This window comes from Sphaerodactylus townsendi, unplaced genomic scaffold (genome assembly GCF_021028975.2).
Source record: "Sphaerodactylus townsendi isolate TG3544 unplaced genomic scaffold, MPM_Stown_v2.3 scaffold_21, whole genome shotgun sequence".
Classification (NCBI taxonomy): Eukaryota; Metazoa; Chordata; class Lepidosauria; order Squamata; family Sphaerodactylidae; genus Sphaerodactylus; species Sphaerodactylus townsendi.
Window position 1 is genome coordinate 1058967 of NW_025950374.1, and position 24408 is coordinate 1083374.

At 48.8% G+C, this 24408-nt stretch overlaps 1 protein-coding gene across 1 annotated transcript in view; it reads right to left on the reverse strand.

Annotated features, from left to right (window-relative positions):
* The window catches only part of EFNB1 (ephrin B1), a 151841-nt gene that overhangs the window by 80894 nt on the left and 46539 nt on the right, over positions 1 to 24408 (reverse strand). Inside the window, exon 2 of the mRNA XM_048482761.1 lies at positions 2920 to 3197. Coding sequence (XP_048338718.1) covers positions 2920 to 3197 — 278 coding nt within the window. The remainder of the gene's footprint in view (positions 1 to 2919; positions 3198 to 24408) is intronic.

Genomic DNA, 24408 nt, shown 5'->3' on the forward strand with positions numbered 1-24408 from the left:
TGGTCCTCTACATCAAAGAGAGCATAGTGTCACATAAAATAGACAATGCAGGGGGAGCTGATTCCTCTACAGAAGCACTGTGGATATCAATACCAGGGGTGAAGCATAGTTTAACAGTAGGAATATATTACCGTCCCCCTGACCAAAGCGCACAAGAGGATTCTGAGATGGAAAAAGAAATTAGAGAGGCCAACAAAAGCAAAAATGTAGTGGTAATGGGCGATTTTAACTATCCCCTTATAAACTGGAAAAATGCATGTTCAGGTCATAGTAAGGAGAGAACATTCATGGACATGCTAAATGACTGTGGCTTAGAGCAGATGGTTGTAGAACCAACCAGGGGAGAGGTGATCATAGATCTTATTCTATGTGGGACCCAGGGCCTGGTGCGGGAAGTCAGTGTTGTTGAGCCGATAGGGAACAGCGACCACAATTCTGTCAGATTCAGTATCTCTGCATGCGAACAAGTGACAACTACTAATGTAGTTACATTTGCCTTCAGAAAGGGAAATTTCTCAAAGATGAGGGGGATAGTGCGCAGGAAGCTGAAAGGGAAAATCAAGAGAGTCAAAACTGTCCTTATGTTCTTAACATAAGAAAGAGCCTGCTGGATCAGACCAGAGTCCATCTAGTCCAGTCCTCTGCTACTTGCAATGGTCCACCAGGTGCCTTTGGGAGCTCACATGCAGGATGTGAAAGCAAGGGCCTTCTGCTGCTGCTGCTGCTTCTGAGCACCTGGTCTGCTAAGACGTTTGCAATCTCAGGTCAAGGAGGATCAAGATTGGTAGTCATAGACCGACTTCTCCTCCATTAATCTGTCCAAGCCCCTTTTAAAGCTATCCAGATTAGTGGCCATCACCACCTCCCGCGGCAACACATTCCAAACACCAATCACGTGTTGCGTGAAGAAACGTGTCCTCTTATTAGTCCTAATTCTTCCCCCCAGCATTTTCAATGTACGCTTTCTAACACTGAACATGGGAAATCTAAAATTTTCAGCAAGGTACCTACCAGACCACAGCCACACAGCCCAGAAAACCCACAACACCCAATTTCAACAGAGAGCTTCACACATCAGCAGACAGCACCCTCCCTCCCACTTTGGAGCCAGCAGGCTGGGCTCCTGACCAGACAGAAATCCTGGGCCTGATAAGTTTTTGTACCCGGACAGCCCAGCAGAGAAGGGTCACTTGTGGCCCCACTTGGGGAAGCTCCTGCATTGCACAGGCAGCTGCAACAATGGCAAGAAGCATCTGGGAAATAATCCAAGCATTTTGCACAGGGAAGTCAGGAGCCTTTTCCCCCAGGGGGCTTCCTCCTGGCGGCCTCCCCAACTGAGGAAACCCACGCCATGAATCTTTTGCAATGTGGATCTCCAGACCTGTATGCAAAAGGAATCACGTGACATGCAGCCGCATGCCGAACTCACAGTTTTAATTCATGAATATCAAATCCTAAGCACAAGATGGAAATCAGTGTTTCAGAGGAGAGGGATTATTTGGAGCAGCAGCAAGCGTATTATATGGCAGCCAGCCAAGCTGCAAAAGATTAATGGGATAATACTTTCTTAATATTTCAGTGCAATACCTTTTCTCTCATACGGATATATTCATTCCTTTACCATTTGGAATTACAACCGATGCACTTAAAAGGAACTTACCTGAAACGGACGTACACTCATTGATGAACTTGTTTCTTTAAATGTTGCAGCACTTTGATATTGGAATATACTTTGTTATGGATACTTTTCTAACATTGTGATGTTATTTATACTACTTTGAATGAACACACCCTGATTTATCATAGACTTGTTATATATTGGATATTATAATACTGCAGTAACAACAACCCTGCAAGGTTAATTTTTATAGCTGTTTGGAATTTTGTAAATATTTGGATAAATTGCTGATAAGCTCATGACACTATATGCCTTGCTGTCTTATATACAACAACTTCTTGTTTCTGTCTGCTTTTCCTGGAGGAGAGAGTGCCAGTTAATCAGAGGGAGGTTAATCTGAACAGAAAAGGCAGTTAGAGGAAGATTATTTGGAGAGGCAGAGGTTGAGTGACAGACAGACAGACAATATTGGTAAGCCTATATAACATCACTCACATGCTACACTCCTAAAGCAAGAGCTATTAAGTTCCAGAGGAGACAGACTGATTATCTCTTGGAGGAAAAGAGTTCCTCCATGCGTCTGAAAGCGTAGGGCCTTTGCAGTGCATCTTCTTAGTATCTTTTTTTCTCCTGGGCCTTTCAAGCACATAAACAATTTGAAGCCAAGGAGTCTCCTAAAAGTCACAATTAAAACAGAAGAAAACAATCTTGCTCTTTAAATGTGAAAAGCAAAGAAAATAAATCAACACATTTTTAATCCTGCTCTTCCTCCAAAAAGCTCAGGAGAAATACATGGAGATCCCTTCCCCAGTGTTAACCTCACAACAACACTGTTAGGTAGGGACACATGTCCATGATGACGCAGTGAGTTTCCCTAATGAGTGGGGAAAGGAACTTGGTTCCCTCCAGTCCTGGCCAGACACCCTAACAACCACCATGCACAACTCCTCCTGCAGCCTGGTGCAGGCACACTTCAAATACACAGCTGCTGTTTAGCCACAGAGCCTGAGCTGGCAAGGCCAAGCCTTTGTGGTATGAAGTGATCTCGGAGCAGACTGTCTCTGCAACCGAGGAAATGCTTCCCTAACCACAAACACGCCAACGGGGTCCTCATGCTGAACTCCAGCAGACCATATCCCCAGCTGGCATGGCACAGATGACGTACGCAAAGGGTGGGAACGCAAAGATGACATACAGGTGTGTTGACCAAGCTAGAAGTAGGATACAGTTTACAGGCCCACAATGGGATTCTGAAGAGAAGTCTCAAAGCCAAGGTGGTGAAGAAGAGGAAAGGCACTCACATGTGATGAAGTAGTCTTGATGTTTTTTGAATTCCAAGCCCATGTAGTTGGGGCTAAATTCCTGGAACTTGATGGTAAAACGGATATCCAGCTCAGGCTTGTTGCAGGTCACCAGAACATTAGGGTCCATGACAGTACTGCAGGAATCCGCCTGGTCCCGCTTTACCAGGTACAACTTGTAGTATTCGTAAGGTCTAGAAGGTTCCGCCTTGGGACAGATGATGTCCAGCTTGTCCCCAATTTCTGGGTAGATCACAAGTCCCCTCCCAGGCAAGAATCTAAAAGAAAAGAGCAAGAGAAAAAAAATTCAGGCACTATTAATTAACCACACAAGCAGCATCTTCACATTCATTCAGGCCAACCAGAGTTCAAAAAACATGAATCTGGTCGGGAAAAGGAAAAGGAAATGCTCCGCATGGAGACAAATGGTTCATCATGGCAACACCATGACACATGACATAAGCCATTTATTTCAGAACACTGTCAAACATTTTTGACGCAGCAATATTCATGCATACAAACTGCACACCTGGATCCACAGATTTCCAGATGTGTGTTTTTAAAAGCTTTCTATTCTTAGGGGTTGCTCCGATCTTTGAAATATAACACATCGCCCTAACCAGAGGAAATCAGGGATGTGAACTGAATCATAGGCCTATTTCAAGACTATCCTGTCACATGGTCTGCCCTGCCACCCACAGGCAACTACATCCTGCTGGTTCAGGACCCCTTCCCAGCAGGATGCTTCATGATACAGCAGCTGCCCAAAACAACCTCGAAGGGAGACCATTCCCCATCTGACTGCACACACATACACACACCCCTGACCCAGTAAACCCGCCCCCCCTCCATGGTTGTCCACTAAACCAGTGTATGGGTTCCCATCAATTTTTTCCATTAGATGTGGATTTTATGGTATGCTAAACTGAAACTGATCACAGTAACTTATGGTGACTATATGAGGAAAGTGATAGTAAAAAAAACATAACTAGAACATAACTAGAACAGTGATCTTTGAGGACAGTATGAACAGATGGAATAAGAACAGAGGGAGGGCCCAGATGTCCTCCTGACTACCAGGAAAAGGACTCCAGGTAAGAGTCCAATGTACCGTTCTCCTGGAGGTGGAGGACATCTGTAGTGGGACCTCCTAGAGCAGTGTTCCTAAGGGGCGGGACAATTTAGACAGATGAAACATGGTCAAGAACCCTTCAGCCAAAGGCCGTTTGAGCGGCTGACCAGGAGTGGATTTTATAATGTCTGACAAATGTGGAGGAAGATGACCAGATGGTGGCTCTACATATCTCTTCCACAGCTGCTTGATTATGAAGGGCGGCGTTGGTAGCAGCGCTTCGAATAAAGTATGCTGTCATACCTGGTGGAATGGTCAAGTTCCCAGCTTTATAGGCCTCTCCAATGCAGGACTTGAGGGCCAGACTGACAGCTGCAGTCAACATTTGTCTGCCCAGGTTAGGAAAGGAAATGTTGATGAATAAGCAGAAATGGTGTGCCTAGCCTAAGCTCACTGCTCTCCCTAGAGGAAGGGAAAAATACTGGCTAAAAGGGCGCCAAAAGCCTCCAAAGGAACTAGAATTTTAAAAGTTCCTGCCTCCCAGTGAAGGGGTGGAGAATCACCCACTACAGATGTCCTCTGCCTCCAGGAGAACAGCTGCCCTTGAGAGAAGGGCTTCTCTTTGTGATATGCTGTGTGTAACTGGGCAGGATGCCACTGCCATGACAACCACACACACACACACTCTCTGATAGGCAACACAGAGAAACTCCCAGATGCCACCATGACAAGGTAGTTGCTTGACTGCATTTCTGAACAACACAAATTAGAAGCACCCAGGAGAGCGAGCAGAGGAGCTCAGGGGCATAATCTGCTCTTGATGAAAGGTAACTTGGGAAGAGAGGCTATGTAAACGTATCCTGGTTGCACACCCACCACACTTCCCATGGCGCAAGCAGGGTCTGCTTCGCAACATCAGCAGCGGGGACCCAGGCAGGCTGCTCTCCCTCCCCTCGAAGCAGAGTAGAATGTCAGATGCGCACCCCTCTGTGGACCAGCCGGCTGCTTGCTGCGCTCCCGCACAGACAGCTCAGGACACACAGACACTTCTGTGAGGGATCGCCTTGTCAAGAAACTACAGTTGTGCCCACATCACTGGGAGGGCAACATCAGACCAGTTTTCCAGCACAGGCCTGATTGTTTCACAACAACTATGGGAAAAAAGGAGCACAGAGGTGAGGTGGGAAATTTTCTGTTTCTAAGCACTGCAGAAAACAGAATTACAGAAGTAGAAGAAATGCAGCAAAAGCAGGATAAAATATAAAAAATAAGTATTAGAGCAGACTACAGTCCGGCTCCCTTGATCAAGCTCTCCCTGATCATTTCCTCTCCACATTGCCAAGGTAACATGGAGGAGAAAAGAATGACGTCAGAGACTTTGCGTCCCTAACTGGGAAGAAGGGTGGAGCATGAATGAAGTTAAATAGAACTTACACTACAGCCCGGTTCCTTTCACAAATACACACTTCAGAACATTCATGTTTCACACATTCAGCTGAATGACAAAGGTGCGGGAGTTCAGTAAGAACAGCAGTACGACAAAGCCAGCATGGCCCTTGTTCACGCCGAAGTGGGGGTCTTCAGCTGAAGCCACAGGCACCAGCGCCGTCTCAGTCAGGCTCGAAGACAAACTGAAAAGGGCCCAAAGGAAGACGTGGAGCTGGTCTGCTACAAGTCTATGGCCCTGTCCGCACAAGTCACCTAGAACGTTTTTGATTCCCCCCCCTCCCCTCCTTTACCATGATGTCTGTCCACACTCGCTGCTATGAGTTGTTTCTTTAAAAAATCCTTATTTGTTGAAACTATGCTTCATTGATTCACTACTTCAGTGCTCTGTAGCTCTGTTTAATTGACGCTCTATAGATTCACCTAAAACAGCAAAAGGCGCACACACACACACACAAAATAACAAAAATGAAGAGGTGACGGAAAGGAAAGAGACAAGGGGCATGAAAAATGCTGCCAGGGGAAGCTGGACGACAGCACAGAGGCACGGGAAATGGCAGCGGGAAGGATAACATGTCAATATGGCCACACACTGAGAGGGAAGGCAGCTCAGAAACGCTTCAGATAACAGAATCGTTGTAAAATAAGTTTTCCAAAAAACTGAGAAAAAGCTGCTCGGAAACATTTTCAGAACTAAGGGGAAGGGGAGAATCAAAGTGGCCCTCCACAGAGGAAATGTTTTATTTCAAGACTGAAAAAATTGTAAGTTTTTTGGTGTTGAAAGAGCTGACACCTTGCCTAGAAGGGAAGACGGGGCTGTAACTGACTACATGATTTTCCAGTAGATTTTAAGTACTTGATGGATAACCCCTTCTGAGTGGCTGCAAAAATGAAACCTGAATCAGATACCAATTCATGATGCGCAAGGCCTTCCAAGTGAAGTCAAAGATGCAATTAGTAGATGTGATCAGTAGATTTTCTCCTGGAGGATAGCACAATAGTTTGGCTTGGGGACTGTGAAGAAAATGGAGTTCAGCCCCGCCCTCTCTGCCAACGGAACTTGGGGAGCATGTGTTGCGTGCGTAAGGAGGAGGTGAAGGCAGCTCACGTGTCTCATTAAAGTGGTGTGCAAGGCATGACCTTCCCCTTGTCCAAGTGGCCATGCTGGCAGGGGCTGTTGGGAATTGTAGTTTATGAACATCTGGAGAGCCGCAGGTTGCAGACCCCTGGTCTAGATTTAAATCTCCCTCCCCCCAGGGGAGAATTCGGGTTGAGCATGGAGGAACCCACCCCATTTTCTTCAAGAAGGGAGACCATGTCTTCCCTCATGGTTGCCCTAAAGCAGTGGTTCTCAACCTTCCTAATGCCGCGACCCTTTAATACAGTTCCTTTAATACAGTTCCTCATGCTGTGGTGACCCCCAACCCTAACATTTATCCATTTTACAGATGGAGAACACTGATGCAGAGAGTCTTAGGGACTGTGAAAGGGTCGTTTGACCCCCAAAGGGGTCACGACCCACAGGTTGAGAACCACTGCCCTAAAGGCCTCAAGCAGTTGTAAAATATTTAGGTCCACCCCCGGTGCAGGAGGGTTATCATACAACCTTCGTATCAAAGTCGGTTGTTGGTTCTAGAGGATTTTCATGGCTATTCGGGGCTTCCGCAGCAATTGCTGCCATTTTGGATGACTCTCCTCCTCCATCCTGCAGCAGCTCATGACAGGGATGTGCTTCCCTTGGCCATGAGGCACAGCTCTGCAGGAATGGAAGACACCCCAGGCTCTTCCTCCAAGAGGAAGGTCTCTTCAGAGCTGCTATGGGCATGTTTGTTCCCCCCCCACCCGCAAAGAAAGTCTGCCTCCTTGGCCAACACCAAGGCTGAAAAGCCGTGAGTAGCCCAGGTGGAGGGAATGGGGGGCTGGCCAAAGCTAGATAGCAACAGAAGAGGGAAAGATCGCAGAACAAAGAATATAAAGGTAAGACCAGGACAGTTGCCAAAGGACTGCTTCTCCCTCAGAGGCAGGTAAGAAACTGAGGAAGAAGGAGGGGCATCCCACAAGCAACAGGAAGCTGAAACTTTACTTCCTGCCACTCTAGGAAGGTGGGAATCGCCCATGGTAGAGAGATGTCCTCCTGCTCAGTGGAGAAGGCATCTGACACATAAATAAAACAACTGTTTAGGAATCTCCAGCAATCTGCATGGTTTCTACCACAGAGATTTGAAGGGATTGCTAGAGTGTTGGGCAGAAGTGACATTGCTTCAGAGTCAGATGCGACTTCTCAGTCCCTGACCCAAAAGCTCCCAACACTACTCAAGCAGCAAAAGCTAGGCAGGTGGAGGCAGCTGGGCTTCAGCCGGGCAGGCTGGTCTGTGAGTCGGTGGTCTGGTGATGGAGGATGGGATTCCCCCTCCAAGACTCTGGGGTCCACGCTTTTAAGACTCTGCATCAAAAGCTGAAAAATTGCCTAATGAGGGGAAACATTATCTGAAGAACCATCACGGAGGGGTTTAATCAAGACAAGGTAAGTGAACAAGAAAAACTCACTCCTTCCTTGGAAAATGTACAAAAGGACAGTACTTTATTTTTGGACCGGTGCAGAACTCCTATGTAAGAATGCACTGATACCTGAAAGAACGGCAGCTCTCCCCATGGGAGCAGAAGTCAGGAACTGGCAGTTACAAGTGAACCCAAATTAATCCAAGGCCAATCCTGGACTGTGGGAATCACTATATATCACCAAACTGTCAAGGCCCAGGAACATGACATAATCCAAAACTAATGAGACAGCAAAAAGTTTGACAGGAAATGCAGATGACTCAGTCGGGAGTTTTCTTGCTACTGTTAGTATTTGTGAACAAAACATGTGCACAGGCGATTCAAGGCTGTAAAATCACCACAGATTAAATGTTGATCCTGGTGCATTCAAGAGATGTGTCACAACATGGGACCATCCCCGGGTATTTAACCGGTTCAAGGGCACAATAACATCTGCAAGGTCTACAATAGCATGACACAGCTTCTTCTTTTCCCATTGGCTCATGTATAACTGGAGGAAAAAGTGGGAACAAATTTGTGGGAAATTAGTGTGGTGGTACCAGGGTATGTTCTTCCTTGAAATGTAAATTTAGTTTACTAAACCAACTGTATCATTTAAAGATTAACTAGCTTACGCAGTAACCCACATACGTATTATCAGCCCTGCATATTGCTTTTAGTGAGAAAAATGAACATGTCAAGCATGCTCTGATCTTAGTCTCATGTCAAAACAACTGCCCATAAGGCTGTGAGCCTTCCACAATGAGAGCCCCTGGAATGAACAACAAGCCCTTGGATGCTTTTCTGGAGTCTTGGCTAATGTTGAAACGTTTATAGCAATATATGATGTACTTTCTCAAGTTGAAGATGACCCCAAATGTAACTCCCCAAATAATGTTATGCACACACAGGAAAAATATTACTGTGTATAACTGTAACTTGCATGCAAATATAAGACCCCCCCCCCTTTTTTTGATGGCAAACTTAGGGAGAGGGAGACTAGTTTTGCATTTCAGCAAGTACAATCAATGGTTAAGTGAATCCAAGTTTAATTTAAATGTTTACTATTTTTACATGCCTCATTTGCCCAGACCACAGTGCCATGTGGGGTGGGGGGTGCCAGCATGTCAAAATAACAACCAACTGCCTCTGCTAGCTCTGAATGGTCAAAAATTCACAACTCAAATAAAGGCAATTATGTTCTTTAATGTTTCTATAAGCCGAGAATTTATTAAAATCAGTGGAGATGCTTTGTGCAAAACAAAAAAAACCCAATCTTTCATTAAGACACATTTTATACATATTGAGACACTTTGAAATCTTCTATTTCAACAAGGAAGAGACTCTGAGAATTAACAAAATTTGGCTACCAGTAATTAAAAACACCAGAATCAAAGGCTAGGTTAATGGACAATGGACTCCACCCAGACACAGGGTTTGCATTCACTAAGACTGTTGCTGCTGCAGGGAATGCAAATGTGAACTATAAAACCCCACCCGCAATACAATACTATCAACCACACCTTTGCATAGCAAGTTCCACCCAAACCCTTACGACTGACTGAAGTGTGCAGGCCGAAATCTCCAAAGGGAAAGCAGAAGAGGGCTGATAGTAGTTGCGGGGGGTGGGGGGAGTATTTGGTCCAGCGTCTTGCCCTGCCCTATAACATTAGCAAGGTAAGAGGAGAAGGGGTTTAGATTGGCCTCTGGCGGGCTACGGAACTTGCTTAAAAACCAATCTGTTTTCCCGGGGGAAGGGGGGTGGCATTTTGCCAAGCCTCTTCATAGCTAGCACTAATATTTTCACAGCAATGGAGTACCAACACTCAGGCACTGAAGAAGCCTAATATACAAAGCTAAATAGGACAGCAGTAATATCACAACTCAAGTTTTGAAAACTTTGTTTGCTTGATATGCACTCCCACTGGGTAAGGGCTGTGGGAGAGGATGAAAATGTGTGCAGGCAACCAAACTGCTTTGCAAAACATGTACAATGGGTGGTCAGTCAAGCATTCCATAGGACAAGGCACTTCTCCACCACAAGTTCTACAAAAGGCAAGCCATGGCCAAAAATAATTTGCTGTTTTCCCAAATTACACACCATTGCCAGGTGCTGCTCTGTTACATCTAAAAAAGGTAAAGTTTCCCCTTCAGTCTTATCCGATCCTGGGGGTGGCCAGCGACCCAGGAGGGTGACCAGGTCCCAACCTAGGAGGGTGGCCAGGTTCGACCCTGGGGTCGTATCAGACCTTGCGAGAAGTGATTTTATAGACAAGCAGCTTTTGTGGGGTAGTTTGCCATTGCTTTCCCCGGCTATTCTTTACCCCCTAGCTATAAGCTAGGTACTCATTTACCAACCAAGAAATGGATGGATTGCTGAGTTGACCATGAGCCAAATGCCAGGATATCTGACCCACAGGGGGCTCGAACTCCTGACCGTGTGAGTGGCAGTGCAAGCACTGAACCACTATGCCACACGGCTCCTTCTGTTACATCTACTCTGTTACAAATTATGCACCATTTCAGCTGCTCTGTTACATCTGTTCTAGAAGCCTGGACCTATGGTGTGGGAGGAAAAGTCAGCATTTCCAGCTTCTTTATGAAGTCTTGAATACAAGTCCTCTAAATTTAAAAGCTCACCAACCCTAGGAAATCTAACTTCTGTCTGCAGAACACAGGACAGTCTTCAATAATGTTACTGAGTGAACTTTTATAGAACAGGATTGTTCTATTAATATCAATACCCTTTTTTAAAAAGGAGGAAGTATCTCAGTAAAGGCCCAACTACATTTATACCTACTCAAAGAATGGCTGTTCTTCAGAATAAGGGCTTTTTAGAGACAAGACTCTGAGCACTATGTCACTGGCTCACCACATAAAACCCACAGCTGCTCCGGAGGCTGCTCAAGAGGGGATGCGCCAAACAAAGCTGGAATACTTACTGTGGTGCTACTTTCTCATGCAAAAAACTAACACCAAACTTCAGAAACAGATGCAAGTCTCTTGAGTCAACTTGTTTGTCCTACTTAAACAGAGTCCTTAAGATGCAGGCGCAAAATTCTCCCCAGATCCTCTGCCAGCTTGATTCGGATTTGCTTTGCCAAAGCAAACATGGCTAGTGACCAGCAAGGGCTTGGAATCCGACTCGGCAACAACAGGAGCCACAGGCATTCCAATCCCTTTCACTGCTATTCACATCACAAACCTGCTGGGCTGCTGAATTCCTGGAACAGCCATGGAAACCACGGAGGAAGGGGACTCGGCAGCTTAGCAGGTCTCTCATTTCTAAGTCAAAAGACAGAACACCTGTTGTCAAAGTCTGCCTCAAAATCCAAGTCTAGAAAAAACTGCAGACAGCCCCTGCCACAGGTCTGAGGACTGCAAGCAGCTGTTGTGTTGTATTCCCAGCCATTTAAGCGCAATTCCAACGGCAGCAAGAAAAGGCTGAAAAACTGTCAGCAAATCTGTGTTCTCCTGTATTGTCTGCCCTGCCCTCTCAGGCCTCTTCGCATTGATCCTGAAGTCTCCCTTTGAAGTGGGCCACTATTGTCCCCGTGTTAAAGATGGGAAATTAAGGCTGAAACAACTCATTTCAGACTGCTTAAACCATTACTAAAAGGATCCACACAGGAGCCAAAGGAGGAAAGACAGGAGAGAGCGAAGATCTGACCTCCTCCCCTGTCTTGAAAAACCGAAGTTTCTTCTGCCTCTTCCAAGGATTTCAATAACAGAGATCCCCATCAGGGATGTTCACTAAGATGACCCAGGACTTGCATGCCAGATACTGAGAGCTTTTATTATCTGCTAGGCTGGTCTTCCCCCTTAGCCCCAAGAAGGGGTGCGGGGCGGGGGGAGAACAGGGAACTTGACTGCAATTTGCTTTGTGAGCTTTTTGCAAAGATGGTCCCAAACGAGAGACCTGCTCATGTGGCTGTCCAGTTCTGCCTGCGCACCACCGAAGAGCTCCTTTTCCGAGTGGGTGGCTTGATCCTCATCAGGTGCACTCCCCTCCCCCACCCCCCAGGTTGGTGAAGATTAATCTTCTCCATAGAATAGCGCTTGTTGCAACACGCTCACCCCCACCCCGCTTGTCCCTACACAAACCCAGAGAGACCTGAATTTCGAGCAGACGAATCACACCTGGCAGTCCCACTGGACCTGTGAATGGCCAAAGCACCAGCAGGTTCACTCCTAATCTTACAGTTGTGTGACGGTTTACTGCTGTGGTGGACACCACAGAGAAGCTGGCATGTGTGGTGCTGAGCTGATTCAAGGGAGATTTTCTTTGCCCTGTCATACCACAAGATGTGAAATGCAAGCAATAAGGCAGCCCTCGCTTTCACCTTGATTTCTGGCCACAGGGAGAAAGTAGAGTTGCACAACATGCACTTTGGTCATCTTGGAGTCTCGGAAAAAAATATTATTCCTACTGCTGAAAATAAAAGCACTCTGTTTCTTGCTGCTCTAAATTGGGGAGAAGCAACATGTGACACAGAAGCAGAAAATGCTCCACTGGGAATGATCAAAATGCAGGTGGGGTGACCTTTGCCACTTCAGTTTCCATTTCACAGTTGACAGGATCACCATTCAGCAGCTTCCTGCATTTGTTGTTGTTGTCATCAGCTTTCAGTTTCAATGCACAGGAGTTCCTACAGGGACAGCTGAGCATCCCTCCAAGGAGAGGCAGGAGAAGACAAATTGAAAATAAACTCCCTGAAGATTCTGTGCCAGCAGCTTAAAGGACACATTTGAGGGATAAGACGCTTCTTGGTGTCAGACTCTCGAACGTGGAAATAACAGAGACCGTAGGAAACTCCAAAAGCAGTTTATTCCAGGTGATGCGAAGAGTAACAATGTAAAGCAGGATCTGAGCTAGAGAGCTCAGATCCAAAACTTATATCCTTTAAACCCGCCCACCCCCGCCCCCGTTTCGCCCCACACCAAATGTCCACTACAGTTTCTACTACAAAACTACAAAGAACCTGGGAAACTTTCACACCTCTTTGAGGATGGGCTGGCGTCAGGAGATTGCTACGAAGGGAAGATGGAAACAGGAAAACAATTGCAAATCACACACAGCAAGACATCAAGATACTGACAGGCATGGTCCTGACATTCCGCCCCCCATAAGACCCCCCCCCCCCGTTTCGAGCGATCGGGGTAAGCCCGGTGAAACGCCTTCACCAAGCGAGGGGCTCGGACATGTACAGAATCGACCCATTCATTGTCCCCAGCTGGGAAATGGGTTTCAAGCGATCAAATACTGTAGCTGTCCACGATGAACCCGGGAATCTAACACCTCTTTCACCTCGTGGTGAGGCTCGCCCCTCACCTCCACAGGGGCGGGCACCGCCAGACAAGGGTGCCAGTCATCCGGGGGAGGCGCCTTCTTGAGGAGGCTGCAATGAAAAACAGGATGTACAGACTTCAAGTTTTTAGGCAACTGTAACTTGGCTGTCACCTCATTAATCACTCTGAGCACCTGAAAAGGTCCAATATATTTATTTCCCAGTTTTCTACACCCCTGCAGACCCCGCAAGTTCTTGGTGGACAAATACATCCAATCCCCAACCGCAAGGGTGAACGGCTGCCATTTCTTATCGGCCTGCCACTTGTAACCCTGCTTAGCCTTCTCCAGGGCTAACTGCATCGGGCCCCACGCTTGCCAGATGGTCTGCACCCATTCCTGCAGTTCCACGGGCCCCTGCTGGACCTCCCCCAGGAAAGGAAACGGCTTAGCCGACTGTCCCAAAACAACCTCAAAGGGGTTTTTTCCTGTGCTGCTATGCACCGCGTTGATGTAGGCAAACTCAGCAAAAGGCAGCAGGTCAACCCAATCGTCCTAATGGAAATTAATGTAGCACTGTAAATATTGTTCAAGTGTCACATTCATACATTCACTATGACCATCGGTCGCCGCATGAAACGCTGAGGAAAGAGCCTGTTCGGTACCCAGCAACTTCAGAAAGTGCCACCAGAACTGCGAAATAAACTGTCCGCCGCGGTCCGATACGATCTTATCAGGTGCAAGGGATCAAGTGCACCTGCTTCGAAAACAAGTCCACGACCATCCAGATCACCGACTTCCCTCTGCTGGAAGGGAGGTCGGTGATGAAATCCATGGAGATCACCTTCCTGGGTGCGGAGGGTGCTGGCAGGGGCTGGAGGAGGCCAGACACCTTGCACCCTTTTGGCCATCGCACACGTTGGGCAACCTTTAACATAAGCCTCCACATCCCCCCTCAACGTCCTCCACCAAAATTGTCCACGGGCCAAATGCAATGTTTTCACAAACCCAAAGTCTCCTGCCGATTTTACATCATGACATCCCTGCAAAGCTAGAAGGCGCGCCGCTGGAGGCACATAGAGTCGATCCCCCTTCCACCAGAACTCCCTCTGTTTCTCCAGTTGGTCGCCACCCTCATCCTGCGGCACTTCAAGGGCCCCTGCCTCCTGACAGCCCCTTCCAGAGATGCGGGCACGGCGGGGGGACTGGGCCGACCAGCCCCTTGACTACAGGTGACGACTGCCAAGCCCAGTTGGGACGGGGAGAACACTGTCCTGATCGGGGTGGGGTCCCCTAGGGAGGGATGGGTCAACCAGGGCATCGGCCAAGCAATTTGACTTCCCAGGGAGGAAGTGCAGAGTGAAGTTGAAACGGGAGAAAAAGTCAGCCCAACGAAGTTGCTTGGCAGACAATTTCCCTGGGGCACGAAGAACTGCCAAGTTCCTATGGTCAGTCCACACCTCAAAACGGAGGCCCACGCCCTCCAGCCAATGGCGCCAAGCAGTCAAAGCGCAACTGATCGCCCCGTCTCCTTGTCCCCAACCATCCACTGATACTGTGACATCAAAAACTTGCGGGACAGATAGGCACATGGATACAACCTCCCACCCTCCCCCTTCTGCAGCAGGGCAGCGCCCATAGCCTTGTCCAAGGCATCAACATGAACAATAAAGGGCTTGGAAGGGTCGCCATGGCGTAGGATAGGTTCCTACGTGAAGGCACACTTAAGCGCCTGGAAGGCCGCCCCGCACTCCATGGACCACAGCAACGGAGCTGAAGGCCTGGTTGCCACCAACCCCTTCTCCTTCGTGCGCAGCAAATCAGTGTGGGGGAGAGCCAGCCGGGCAGTTAGGGATAAAGTCCCGATAGAAATTGGCAAAGCCCAGGAACGACTGCAACTGACACCTGGTGCGGGGCTCCTGCCACTGCAACACATCCTGCACCTTACCCAGGTCCATCTCCAACCCCTGGCTGGAGATCCAGTAACCCAGAAAGTCCAGCCACTCCTTATGAAAATCACATTTGGAAAGTTATACGAACAAGTCATTGTCGAGGAGCCGCTGTAGCACAAACTGCATAATCTTAACGTGCTCCTCCACCGTCTGGGAGTAAATGAGTACATCATCCAAATACACCACCACCCCCTTGAACAGAAAATCCTGGAGAACCTCCTTTATCAAACACATGAAAATCCCAGGAGCCCCAGATAACCCGAATGGGAGGACACAGTAGACAAACTGGTCCAGCCTCGTATTGAAAGCCGTCAGGTGCTCATACCTCTTGGCGATCCGTACCCGATAGTAGGCTTACCACAAATCCAACTTAGTGAAAACTTTGCCCGTTCCCCAGACAACTCAGTAAGTCCTTGATCAGGGGCAACGGATATTTGTTGCACGCGGAGACTGCATTCAGTTCCCGATAGTCAGTACACAGCCGAAGGGAGCCATCCTTCCACACAAACAGTACAGGAGCGGCAAAATCACTGGTTACCCTTTTTATGAAACCTTGTTTCAAGTTTTTGTCCAAAAACTCCTGAAGCGCCTGGGCTTCCAACAGGCTCATGGGGGAGAGACGGCTTTTCAGGAGCTAAGCACCAGGCAGCAGTTCGATCTTACAGTCAGTCTTACGGTGTCGCACTCCGTTTCCTTAAACACCCTCCACAGGTCCCGGTAGGGTTGAGGGATGGCCGAAACATCCAGCGCGCTCCCAGCCACCTCGTGGGAGTCCCCCGCCTGCAGCGGCAGAAGATCGGACATATGGTCGCCGCAAGGGGGGGGGTCAACAAGTCGGATAGAGTTGGAGGACCAGGAGATCTCGGGGTCATGGTCCCGTAGCCAAGGCACTCCTAGCACCAGGGAATATTTGGCCACCTCAATGATGATGAACCGACGCTCCTCCCAGTGCCCCCTGCATTGGAGGAGGACAGGTTCCGTCCGATGTGTGGCTGGTACGCCTCCCAATGTGCCCCCATCCACCTGCTCACAGGATGGGGCAGCGTAGGAGGACCTGCTGCAGCCCCAAATGGGCCACTAGGGACAGTTGCATTAGGCAGTGGGTGCACCGCGAGTCAACAAGTGCCTGCGTCTGCACACTAGTCCCACAAGTCTGATTTGACACAGTCACGGAAAGAAGGAACAGACCGTTGATTCCACTAACCCTCCGTTCCGCCCCCTTAGAAGGGACCTGGCATCGGGTGTGCTTCAGGCCAGGTCACTGTCGTTTCCCGTGACTCCTCGCTAGACCGAACTCCTCTGAGGCCGAAGTCACCTCACGTGCCTCCACTTGCAGTCCCGAACGCTTCTTGAATGGGGACTTTCTCTCTGGGCCCTTAGCCGTCCCGGCCTTTGCTGCACCTACAGGAGGGTCGGGTTTCTTGCTAGAACACACAGCCGCCATCTGCCCCTGTCCGCCGCAACTCAGGCAAAGTCCCAGCTGCCACCGCCGGGCGTAAAGAGATTCCCCGGCCTCCTTGCCACCGCGAGCCGGAGAGGTGCCCCCCGACGGGGGACGGGGAGAAGCCAGCAGGAGGTTGCCCCGGAGATCTTCAGTGCGCAGCGCTGCACTCTGCGCCAGACCGGACTTCTGCCTCGCCACTCCACTCCACGGTCGGTCATCAATACCACTACTGGCCAGGGAGGTCGGGTTCCAGTAGTCACCATGGCCCACTGTGCCACCTCTGGGTGAAGCCCCTCTCGGAAGAAGTGGATCTTCACCTGCTCCGGCCAATCCTGGACCACCCCAGCTAGCTGGCGAAATTCTGAGGCGTACTCACTCACGGATCAGGACCCTTGCCTGATCTGCCACAACCTGTCACCGGCCTTCTCCTCCTCGAACTGATCCTCGAACTGCCACTGCAGTGCTAACATGAAGCGGGGGAAGGAACGCAGCTCTGGTGCCCAGCCTTGGTAAAGTCCCACGTACCAGCCAGCCGCCAGCCACTTCTACTCCAGGGAGTGGCCCCCCCTCATGGTATCATTCGCTTTCGTCCTCGTCCCTCATAGGTCCACCACCGCTAACTCTCCATATGCGCGCCGGACACTGCACGGTGGGAAGCGTAGGGTAGCATCTCCGTCATCCTGTCAAAACAGGCTTTCAAGCGCCAATGCCGATGCAGGGGCTGCGGCGGCTGCAGCCCAGGTGGACCCGGCAGCACATCATTGGGGGGCGTGGGCACTGGCTGCCCCCCCTCCAGAAGCGGTGGTGGTGGCAGCTGCGGTGGATCTTGGCGATCCTGCCCTGCCGTCTCGGTGCGGGCCAAGAGGAGTTCCATGTCACGCTGTAGGAAGTGTATCTCCTGCCGCATCTCATCTTGCTCCCGCCGCCAGGCAACCATGGCTCGCTCAGGGGGCCAAGCCCCTGCCTGGTCCTGGACTCGCGACCACTCGCTTTGCGCTGTCGGGTCCCACTCTGAATAAATGTCCTGGTCAATGGATTGCATGAGCCAAGTGGACTCACGTCTCCCAGCCGCCTTGGCTTCCCAGCATGGCCGCCAAGAGGGTGCCCAAGAATAGGGCGATCCCATGCTCTCCTCACCACTGGTGCTTCACGCAGCGCCCAAGTGACAATTGTGTCAGTTGGGGACGGGAGTATCCTTCTCGTCTCCTGAGTCCGGGTCGCGGGGCATCTAGTCTTTGTCTGAAACTCGCCCTGTTCCTTCATCAGGTTCGCCAGCCGGGGACCCGCCTGTAGCTCCATCCTTGCCAGCCATGGATCCGACTGCGGGTCAAACTGGGAGATCCTGCTTAATGTCAGACTCTCAAACGTGGAAATAACAGAGACCGTAGGAAAGTCCAAAAGCAGTTTATTCCAAGTGACACGAAGAGTAACAATGTAAAGCAGGATCTGAGCTAGAGAGCTCAGATCCAGGACTAATATCCTTTAATTCCCCCCGTTTCGCCCCACACCAAATGTCCACTACAGTTTCTACTACAAAGCTACAAAGAACCTGGGAACCTTTCACACCTCTTTGAAGATGGGCTGGTGCCAGGAGATTGCTAGGAAGGGAAGAGGGAAATGGGAAAACAATTGCAAATGACACACAGCAAGACATCAAGATACTGGCAGGCATGGTCCTGACAAGTAATGGGTCCTATGAGCTAAGGGACAAGCTGCCTTCAGAAGGCGACTCTTTCATTGGTGTTGCTCCCACCTCCTCCCACGCAGGCTCTTTTGTGCCAGGGCCAGTGCATAAAGCCCCAGCAGGCCGGCCAAGAAGGCCGCCCTCAATGGTTGCCGCACAAAGGATTCCTTTCTCCAGGGTGGGGCACTGAAGCTCGCTTCTCCTCCTCACATTCCTTACTTGGCAGGTGCCTTGGGAGCTATCAGGTGGCAGCATCCAATTTCCTTATTGTTTCAAGAGGTGTTTTCTGATGGGAAAGGTGAAAAGGGTACTTGTGAGGCTTGTAAAACGATTCCTCTGAGTTGGGTAAACAAGGACAACACTGTTGACAGCAGGCCTTGGGAGAACAGCAGAGATGTCTGCACAGAGAAAAGGGAAAATAAAGAGCACCTCCTCCTCTCAATGGGGTGGGGGAGCATGGGAGGGAGGGGGCCTCTATGCCATGAACACTCAAGTCAAGCAAGTGACTCTTGCGAGTGGAGCACCGACCCCCCCCCCCCTAATCTCCAGAGTCAAAGAATGTGCCAGGGAAGGCTCTGGGGAAGGGTTGAGTTTCACTAGAAACCCAGTCCCAAACTGAGCCCCTGCAGGAACAGGAAGGCAGCAGCAGGCTGGTATTCTCAGCACAACTCAGATAAATGTCAGGGCTTCCTGTGGGGAATCCTCCAGCCCCCTTGCACCTATCTGCAATTCACAAGACCAACAGCTGAAAATGGTCCCCTCTCTAACCGTCTGCTTCCCCAGAGTTCGGCATCCTCCTCCTGAACCTAAGCAAGCCTACCGCAATGTTGCAGTGCAAGTGATACTTAGCAGTTGGAATACTGAATTAGCAGTGATGCCTAGCTAGGGAGCTCCACAAATGCCAAATGGAGCGACGGGAGAGCTGCCACCTTTTTTGGCAAACTGCAGCCAAGATAGGATTCATACCAATATCATCCCCTGCCTTTCTCCCCAAGCAGGCTTCACAGTTCTTATCACCTCCATTTTATCCTGACAACAACCCTATGAGGAAGGTTAGTCTCACCATGTGAGGCAAGCCCAAGGTCACCTGACCAACTTCCATTGAAGAGACAGGAGACATACCTGGGTCTCAGAGACCTTCGTCAGACACACTAAATGCTGCACCACACTGGCAGTTAATACCCCAACCAACTCCCCGCTTTATAACAGAGGGTTGTTTGCATCTTTCCAGCTTCTCAGGAGTAAACCTTTGCTCCCACTGCAAAAAGCAGAGATGCTCCAGAGTTAATCTGTGTCAGGATTCTCTGACTCCATTTTTGGCACAGCAAGTCTCATCCTCCTTCTCCTCGCTCCTAGTTTTATTTTCTGATGAGCCATGTGGCTGCCAGAGATGGATAACCTTCAGCTCCACTGCAAACACCATCAGCTGGGGTTCAGAGGTGTCTGGACTGAACGTGGGCTGGAGGTTCCCCTTCTCTCCATGTCCAGCAACTCCCACGGCCAGTTCTGAGACCCAGCTTTGTTTTCTGAGTGAATTTCTGCATGAGCTTCTGTGGGTAAATTCCTTGTTCTTTTGACTTGGTAAAGCTGAATACCGACTGACTCTACTCGGCTCCTTCTGAAAATATTTGGGTTTAAAAAACCCAAACACAAAATCATGTCAGTTCTCTTCTCACACTTTCTGAAGCCCCAGGGGACTTGGGAAGTGGCAGTGGGAAGAAAGCCACCTCTGCCGGTGCTTTGAAACCCCAGAAGGCTTGAAAAGAAGGGGTGGGGGAGCGATCCTGCAGGGGGGACGCTTCCTCCCACAAGCGGGACCAAGCAGTCTTCTCCCCCCGCCCTGCTTTCCAGGCCCACAAGCCTTGGACAGAAGGGGGGGCATTATCCTGCTTCCCGGGAGGGATTATGCTCACTGCTGCCTTCTCCCCATCCCCGTCTTCCATGTTGGCCTACTTAGCCTGGTATAAGGATCACAGCCTCTCTCCCGCAGCTTGCACTGTCTGAAAGCCAATAAAGCCAAAAAGCCTGGCCCTCCTGAACAGCCAAGTGTTTTTATCAGTACAGTAAAAACCTGGGAAAAAACCTGATAAGGGTTTGTTTGTTTGTTTTGCTGATTCGGATTTACCGAATCACCAAGCCTAGTTGTGTGCGCCACAAACAAATGGGACTCTCAACAGGTCACACCACACCCATGGAAAAGCAGTGCAGCTGAAGTGGTAGAATGTAAGAATGTTTTCTCTGTGGCACCTACTTCACGCATGCAAGTTCCTGAGTAATAACTCAGTAACTCAAACTCAGCACGAGCAGTTTAACAGAGACAATTCCCTTGACAACAAGGCAACATTGCAGCCTCTCACTTCTACAGCAGAACACCACAGGAAAGGGTGCTGGGGATTGGGGCCTGGAAGCTAGAAGCTTATAATGTACTTCCCAGAAGGGATCAGAATTTCTTTCAAGAGAAGCTGAGCAACTCAGGCTTAATCTGCTCTCAACCCACACAAGGGTTAAGAGATTCCCAAAAGGCTTAAATGCAATTTGATCTTATGACATAAATGCCACATCTGGCTAGCTAATTCTCTGGGCCCTGAACGTAAACATTAACAGGCTGTTCTGGCATGATCCTGGCTCCACTAAATTACATTTGGGAGGGGAAAAGAAAGTAAGGAATTAACTTAGTGAAGATGAAAGCACGTGCAGAGAAACTCAAAGCATAGAATGTGGTGCAGCTAAATACTGATGTATAAAGCCCTACTCAGGGTACCACAAATACTCAGGAAAACATTCCACATTAAGGAGACTAGTTGACAGCATGTGTTGCCAAATCCACGGGAGAACCCACAGCAAAGCTGGTATATTGAAATCTGGGCCTTTCCAACTATCCCAGTGACATCATACATACATGAGCAACACACTCCAACAGCACTTAATTGCAAGATGCCACTGGGATGGAGGCTTTACTGCAAGGGAACTGGCAGCAAAATCTCAAAATCAGGGCCGTCCCGTCTAAGATAATACACTCTGTCCCGTCTAAGATAATTTTGGACAGGGGCCCTCAATTTGTTTCTAAGTTTTGGAAAGTGTTTCTGGCCCTTTTGAGAGTTGAATCGGTTTTATCTTCTCCTTATCATGTGCAATCTGACGGACGTATGAATCAGACTTTGGAACAATATTTGCGATGCTACACTAACTACCATCAAAATAATTGGGCAGACCTGCTGCCTTCTGCTGAATATGTGTATAACAATGCTGTGCATACCAGCACCCAGAAGACTCCTTTTGAGATCGTCTCTGGATGCTCTGCCCCACCATTTCCCGTTCTGGGCTCAGAACCAATACAGCCTCCTGAACTAAATGACTGGGTCCAAACCATTGTTAAGGGTTGGGACTCAATTGGAATAGCTCTGCGCAAAGCCCAAGAGTCTCAGAAAATGCAAGCGGAGAAGCATCGGATTTCATTTCCTTTATGTGTGAATGACTGGGTGTATCTTTCCACTAAAAACTTCGAGATGTACATAAATATACCAAGGTAGGAAAAAAGTTTATTGGTCCCTTTAAGATTGTACAAGTTATCAATAATGTCACTGCTAAACTTCAATTGCCAAACTCGCTTAGCAATATTGCCCCTTGAAAAGAAAAAACCTGCTACCAATTGCTTCAAATGATAGTCAGCTTGCCAGGAATGCAGTCAAGCATGACGTCTGGGCACCAATGCTGTTGCGAGGGCTCTAGCTATAGTAAGGAAGGCATCAAAGTTAGAGTCTGCGAGGTATGAAACGCATAACATGAGCCTCTCAACTCCCTCCCTGATACCTTGTTCAGAAAAAGGTACCATGTGTAAGAGTCTGCGAAGCCAAACTATTCCAGCCTTGGCCATAGTAGCAGAGGAGGCCAGAATTCAGATAGTCAATGCCAGGCTCTCATGTAGCCTTTTAAGAATAGTGTCTGATCATTTGTCCAAGGGATCTCTGATGTTGCCGTTCCTGTTTTTGGAAGTCAAGCCTCCCGACTGGAGAGTGGTCACCGGGGCATCAACCAGCAGAATTTGAATCATGTGTTGTACATAGTCAGTCCCTCTGCTAGCTGAGGGATTGACCCATTCCTTTTTCATGCACCCAACAAAGTATTCTGGAAGAGGAAGGGAATCTTTACTCTGTTCTTCCTGGGGGGAAATGTCTTTTCTTACCTCTGGGGCAACCTTTAATTGGTTTATCTGATGAGGTCACCTGAACTGAGGGATCTATTGCATCCACTGGATCATTTAAATCCAAGGCAGAAATCACTTTGGAAATGAGAAATGAAATGTCCTCCAGTTTAAAGAATCTAAGAACCTGGTCTGTGGCATCAGGTAAGGATTCCTCAGGCTCAGAAAAATGATCAGATCTCCTCTCTCATGGGTTTTCCAAAAAGATCTATTCATTACTGGGAAGAAGCTTCTTGCCACCCCTCTTTCTGGAGAGGGTCCAAAAGAGGCTCTGGCACTATTTCCGCCCCACCCCCACCATCGCAATCTTGATTGGTTTGGTGGATTGTTTCTACTTTGGTAGCTGGGGCAGTCCCTGCCGCGACGCCCTCCGCAGCCCCGTCTTGGCCACTGGCGTTGACTCCTGGCAGCACCGGGTTATCCGCGCTCCCTCCCTCCTCCTCCGATGGCTGGTCTGCTGAGGAGGGGTTGCCCAATCGTTTCCTGCAGTCTGGAGACGATCCGCACTGGCCGCGCCCCTATATGGGTCACTGGTGCTTGCAGCGCTGGCAGTTGTCTTCCCTGCTGCTCCGTCCATTTGCTTTCCAGTGCGCCGAGCCTTTTTGCTGGCTGGTTTGCGTGCTTTCTCCTTTGCCTTTGTAGGTGGCCGTTGTCTTTTTGCCCCCTGAGCAGGGTCCGAAGCCTTGCATGCTGCCCTCATTCTCTCGGCCGAGGCGCGAGAGAAGACTTCCATAGGAGGTGAAAAATGGCGGGTCGCCATTTCCTAAACAGAGCTTTGGCGGGAAAAAATAAAACGAGAGGGGAGGAAGGGAGTCCCAGCTTGCACCTAGGATTCCTTCCTAAAACACACAAAAGAAGACAGGGGAAAGACTTGCAAGACAACACACTCAAACGAAAGGAAGAAAAATTTCTCTGAAGCTAGAGGAGCTCACTCAGAATGCTGCACTCCCTGCGGAGGCAGGAAAAATACTGAGGACTACAATGGGCGACCCAGCAGACCACAGGAAGTGACAAGATTTGAGTTCCTGCCTCTCTGAGATCCAGTTGGAAAACAACCAGCAAGATGTCCTCCGCCTCCAGTAGAAGCTCCAGTTTGTCTCAATGCTTCCAGCAAACACTCCTCAAATTTCTTTCTATTTGTTTTGCTGCTACTTTATTTTTTGTTCAACCGAGTTTGTGCCCACTAAGGTTTTCCTACACTTTCCTTGCTTCCTACAGCCTCCATTACTCCATTCACTAACAGCACCAGCCTTTTATTGGCACTGTTTGCCTCTTTCCTAATCAGAGCTGTACACTGTTGCTGAGCTTCTATCATTGGGGTTTTAATCTCCAAGTATCCTGAAAAGATCTGACCATCTGAACTGTTCCTGCCAATTTCCTTCAAACTAATTCAAAAGTTGACTCTTTTGAAATTAAATGTTTGTAGTCTAAATGTGTGTTAGACTTTCAAGGCAAATTACTGGCAACATATGTTGAGCTCAGGCATTTTTTTACTCTCTGCACCATTGCAACATTCTCTCCTTTAGGTGATGCTCTGATTTCTGCCTCCAATCTCAGATAATCTCCAGAGCTTTCAGAAGGCAGGGGGAGGTCACAGTCTACTCCAGTAGTATGTGACTTTTCAGTATTTCCACCCACAGTGATTATGTGGAATAGTTTGCTGCTAATATGTGTTATAATCTGTTAGATTCACTCCCTTTCCACACCACCCTAACTCATCCTTCTTATTTCTCCTGTCAGACTTATATCCAGGGACAGTCCCAATGATTCTCCACCTCCCACCAAATCTCAGATGTGGCCAATAAAACTCTGCTTTCCTTTAATCCTCAGCTGTCCAGTTCCCATGTTTCCATGTTGTCCTGAAG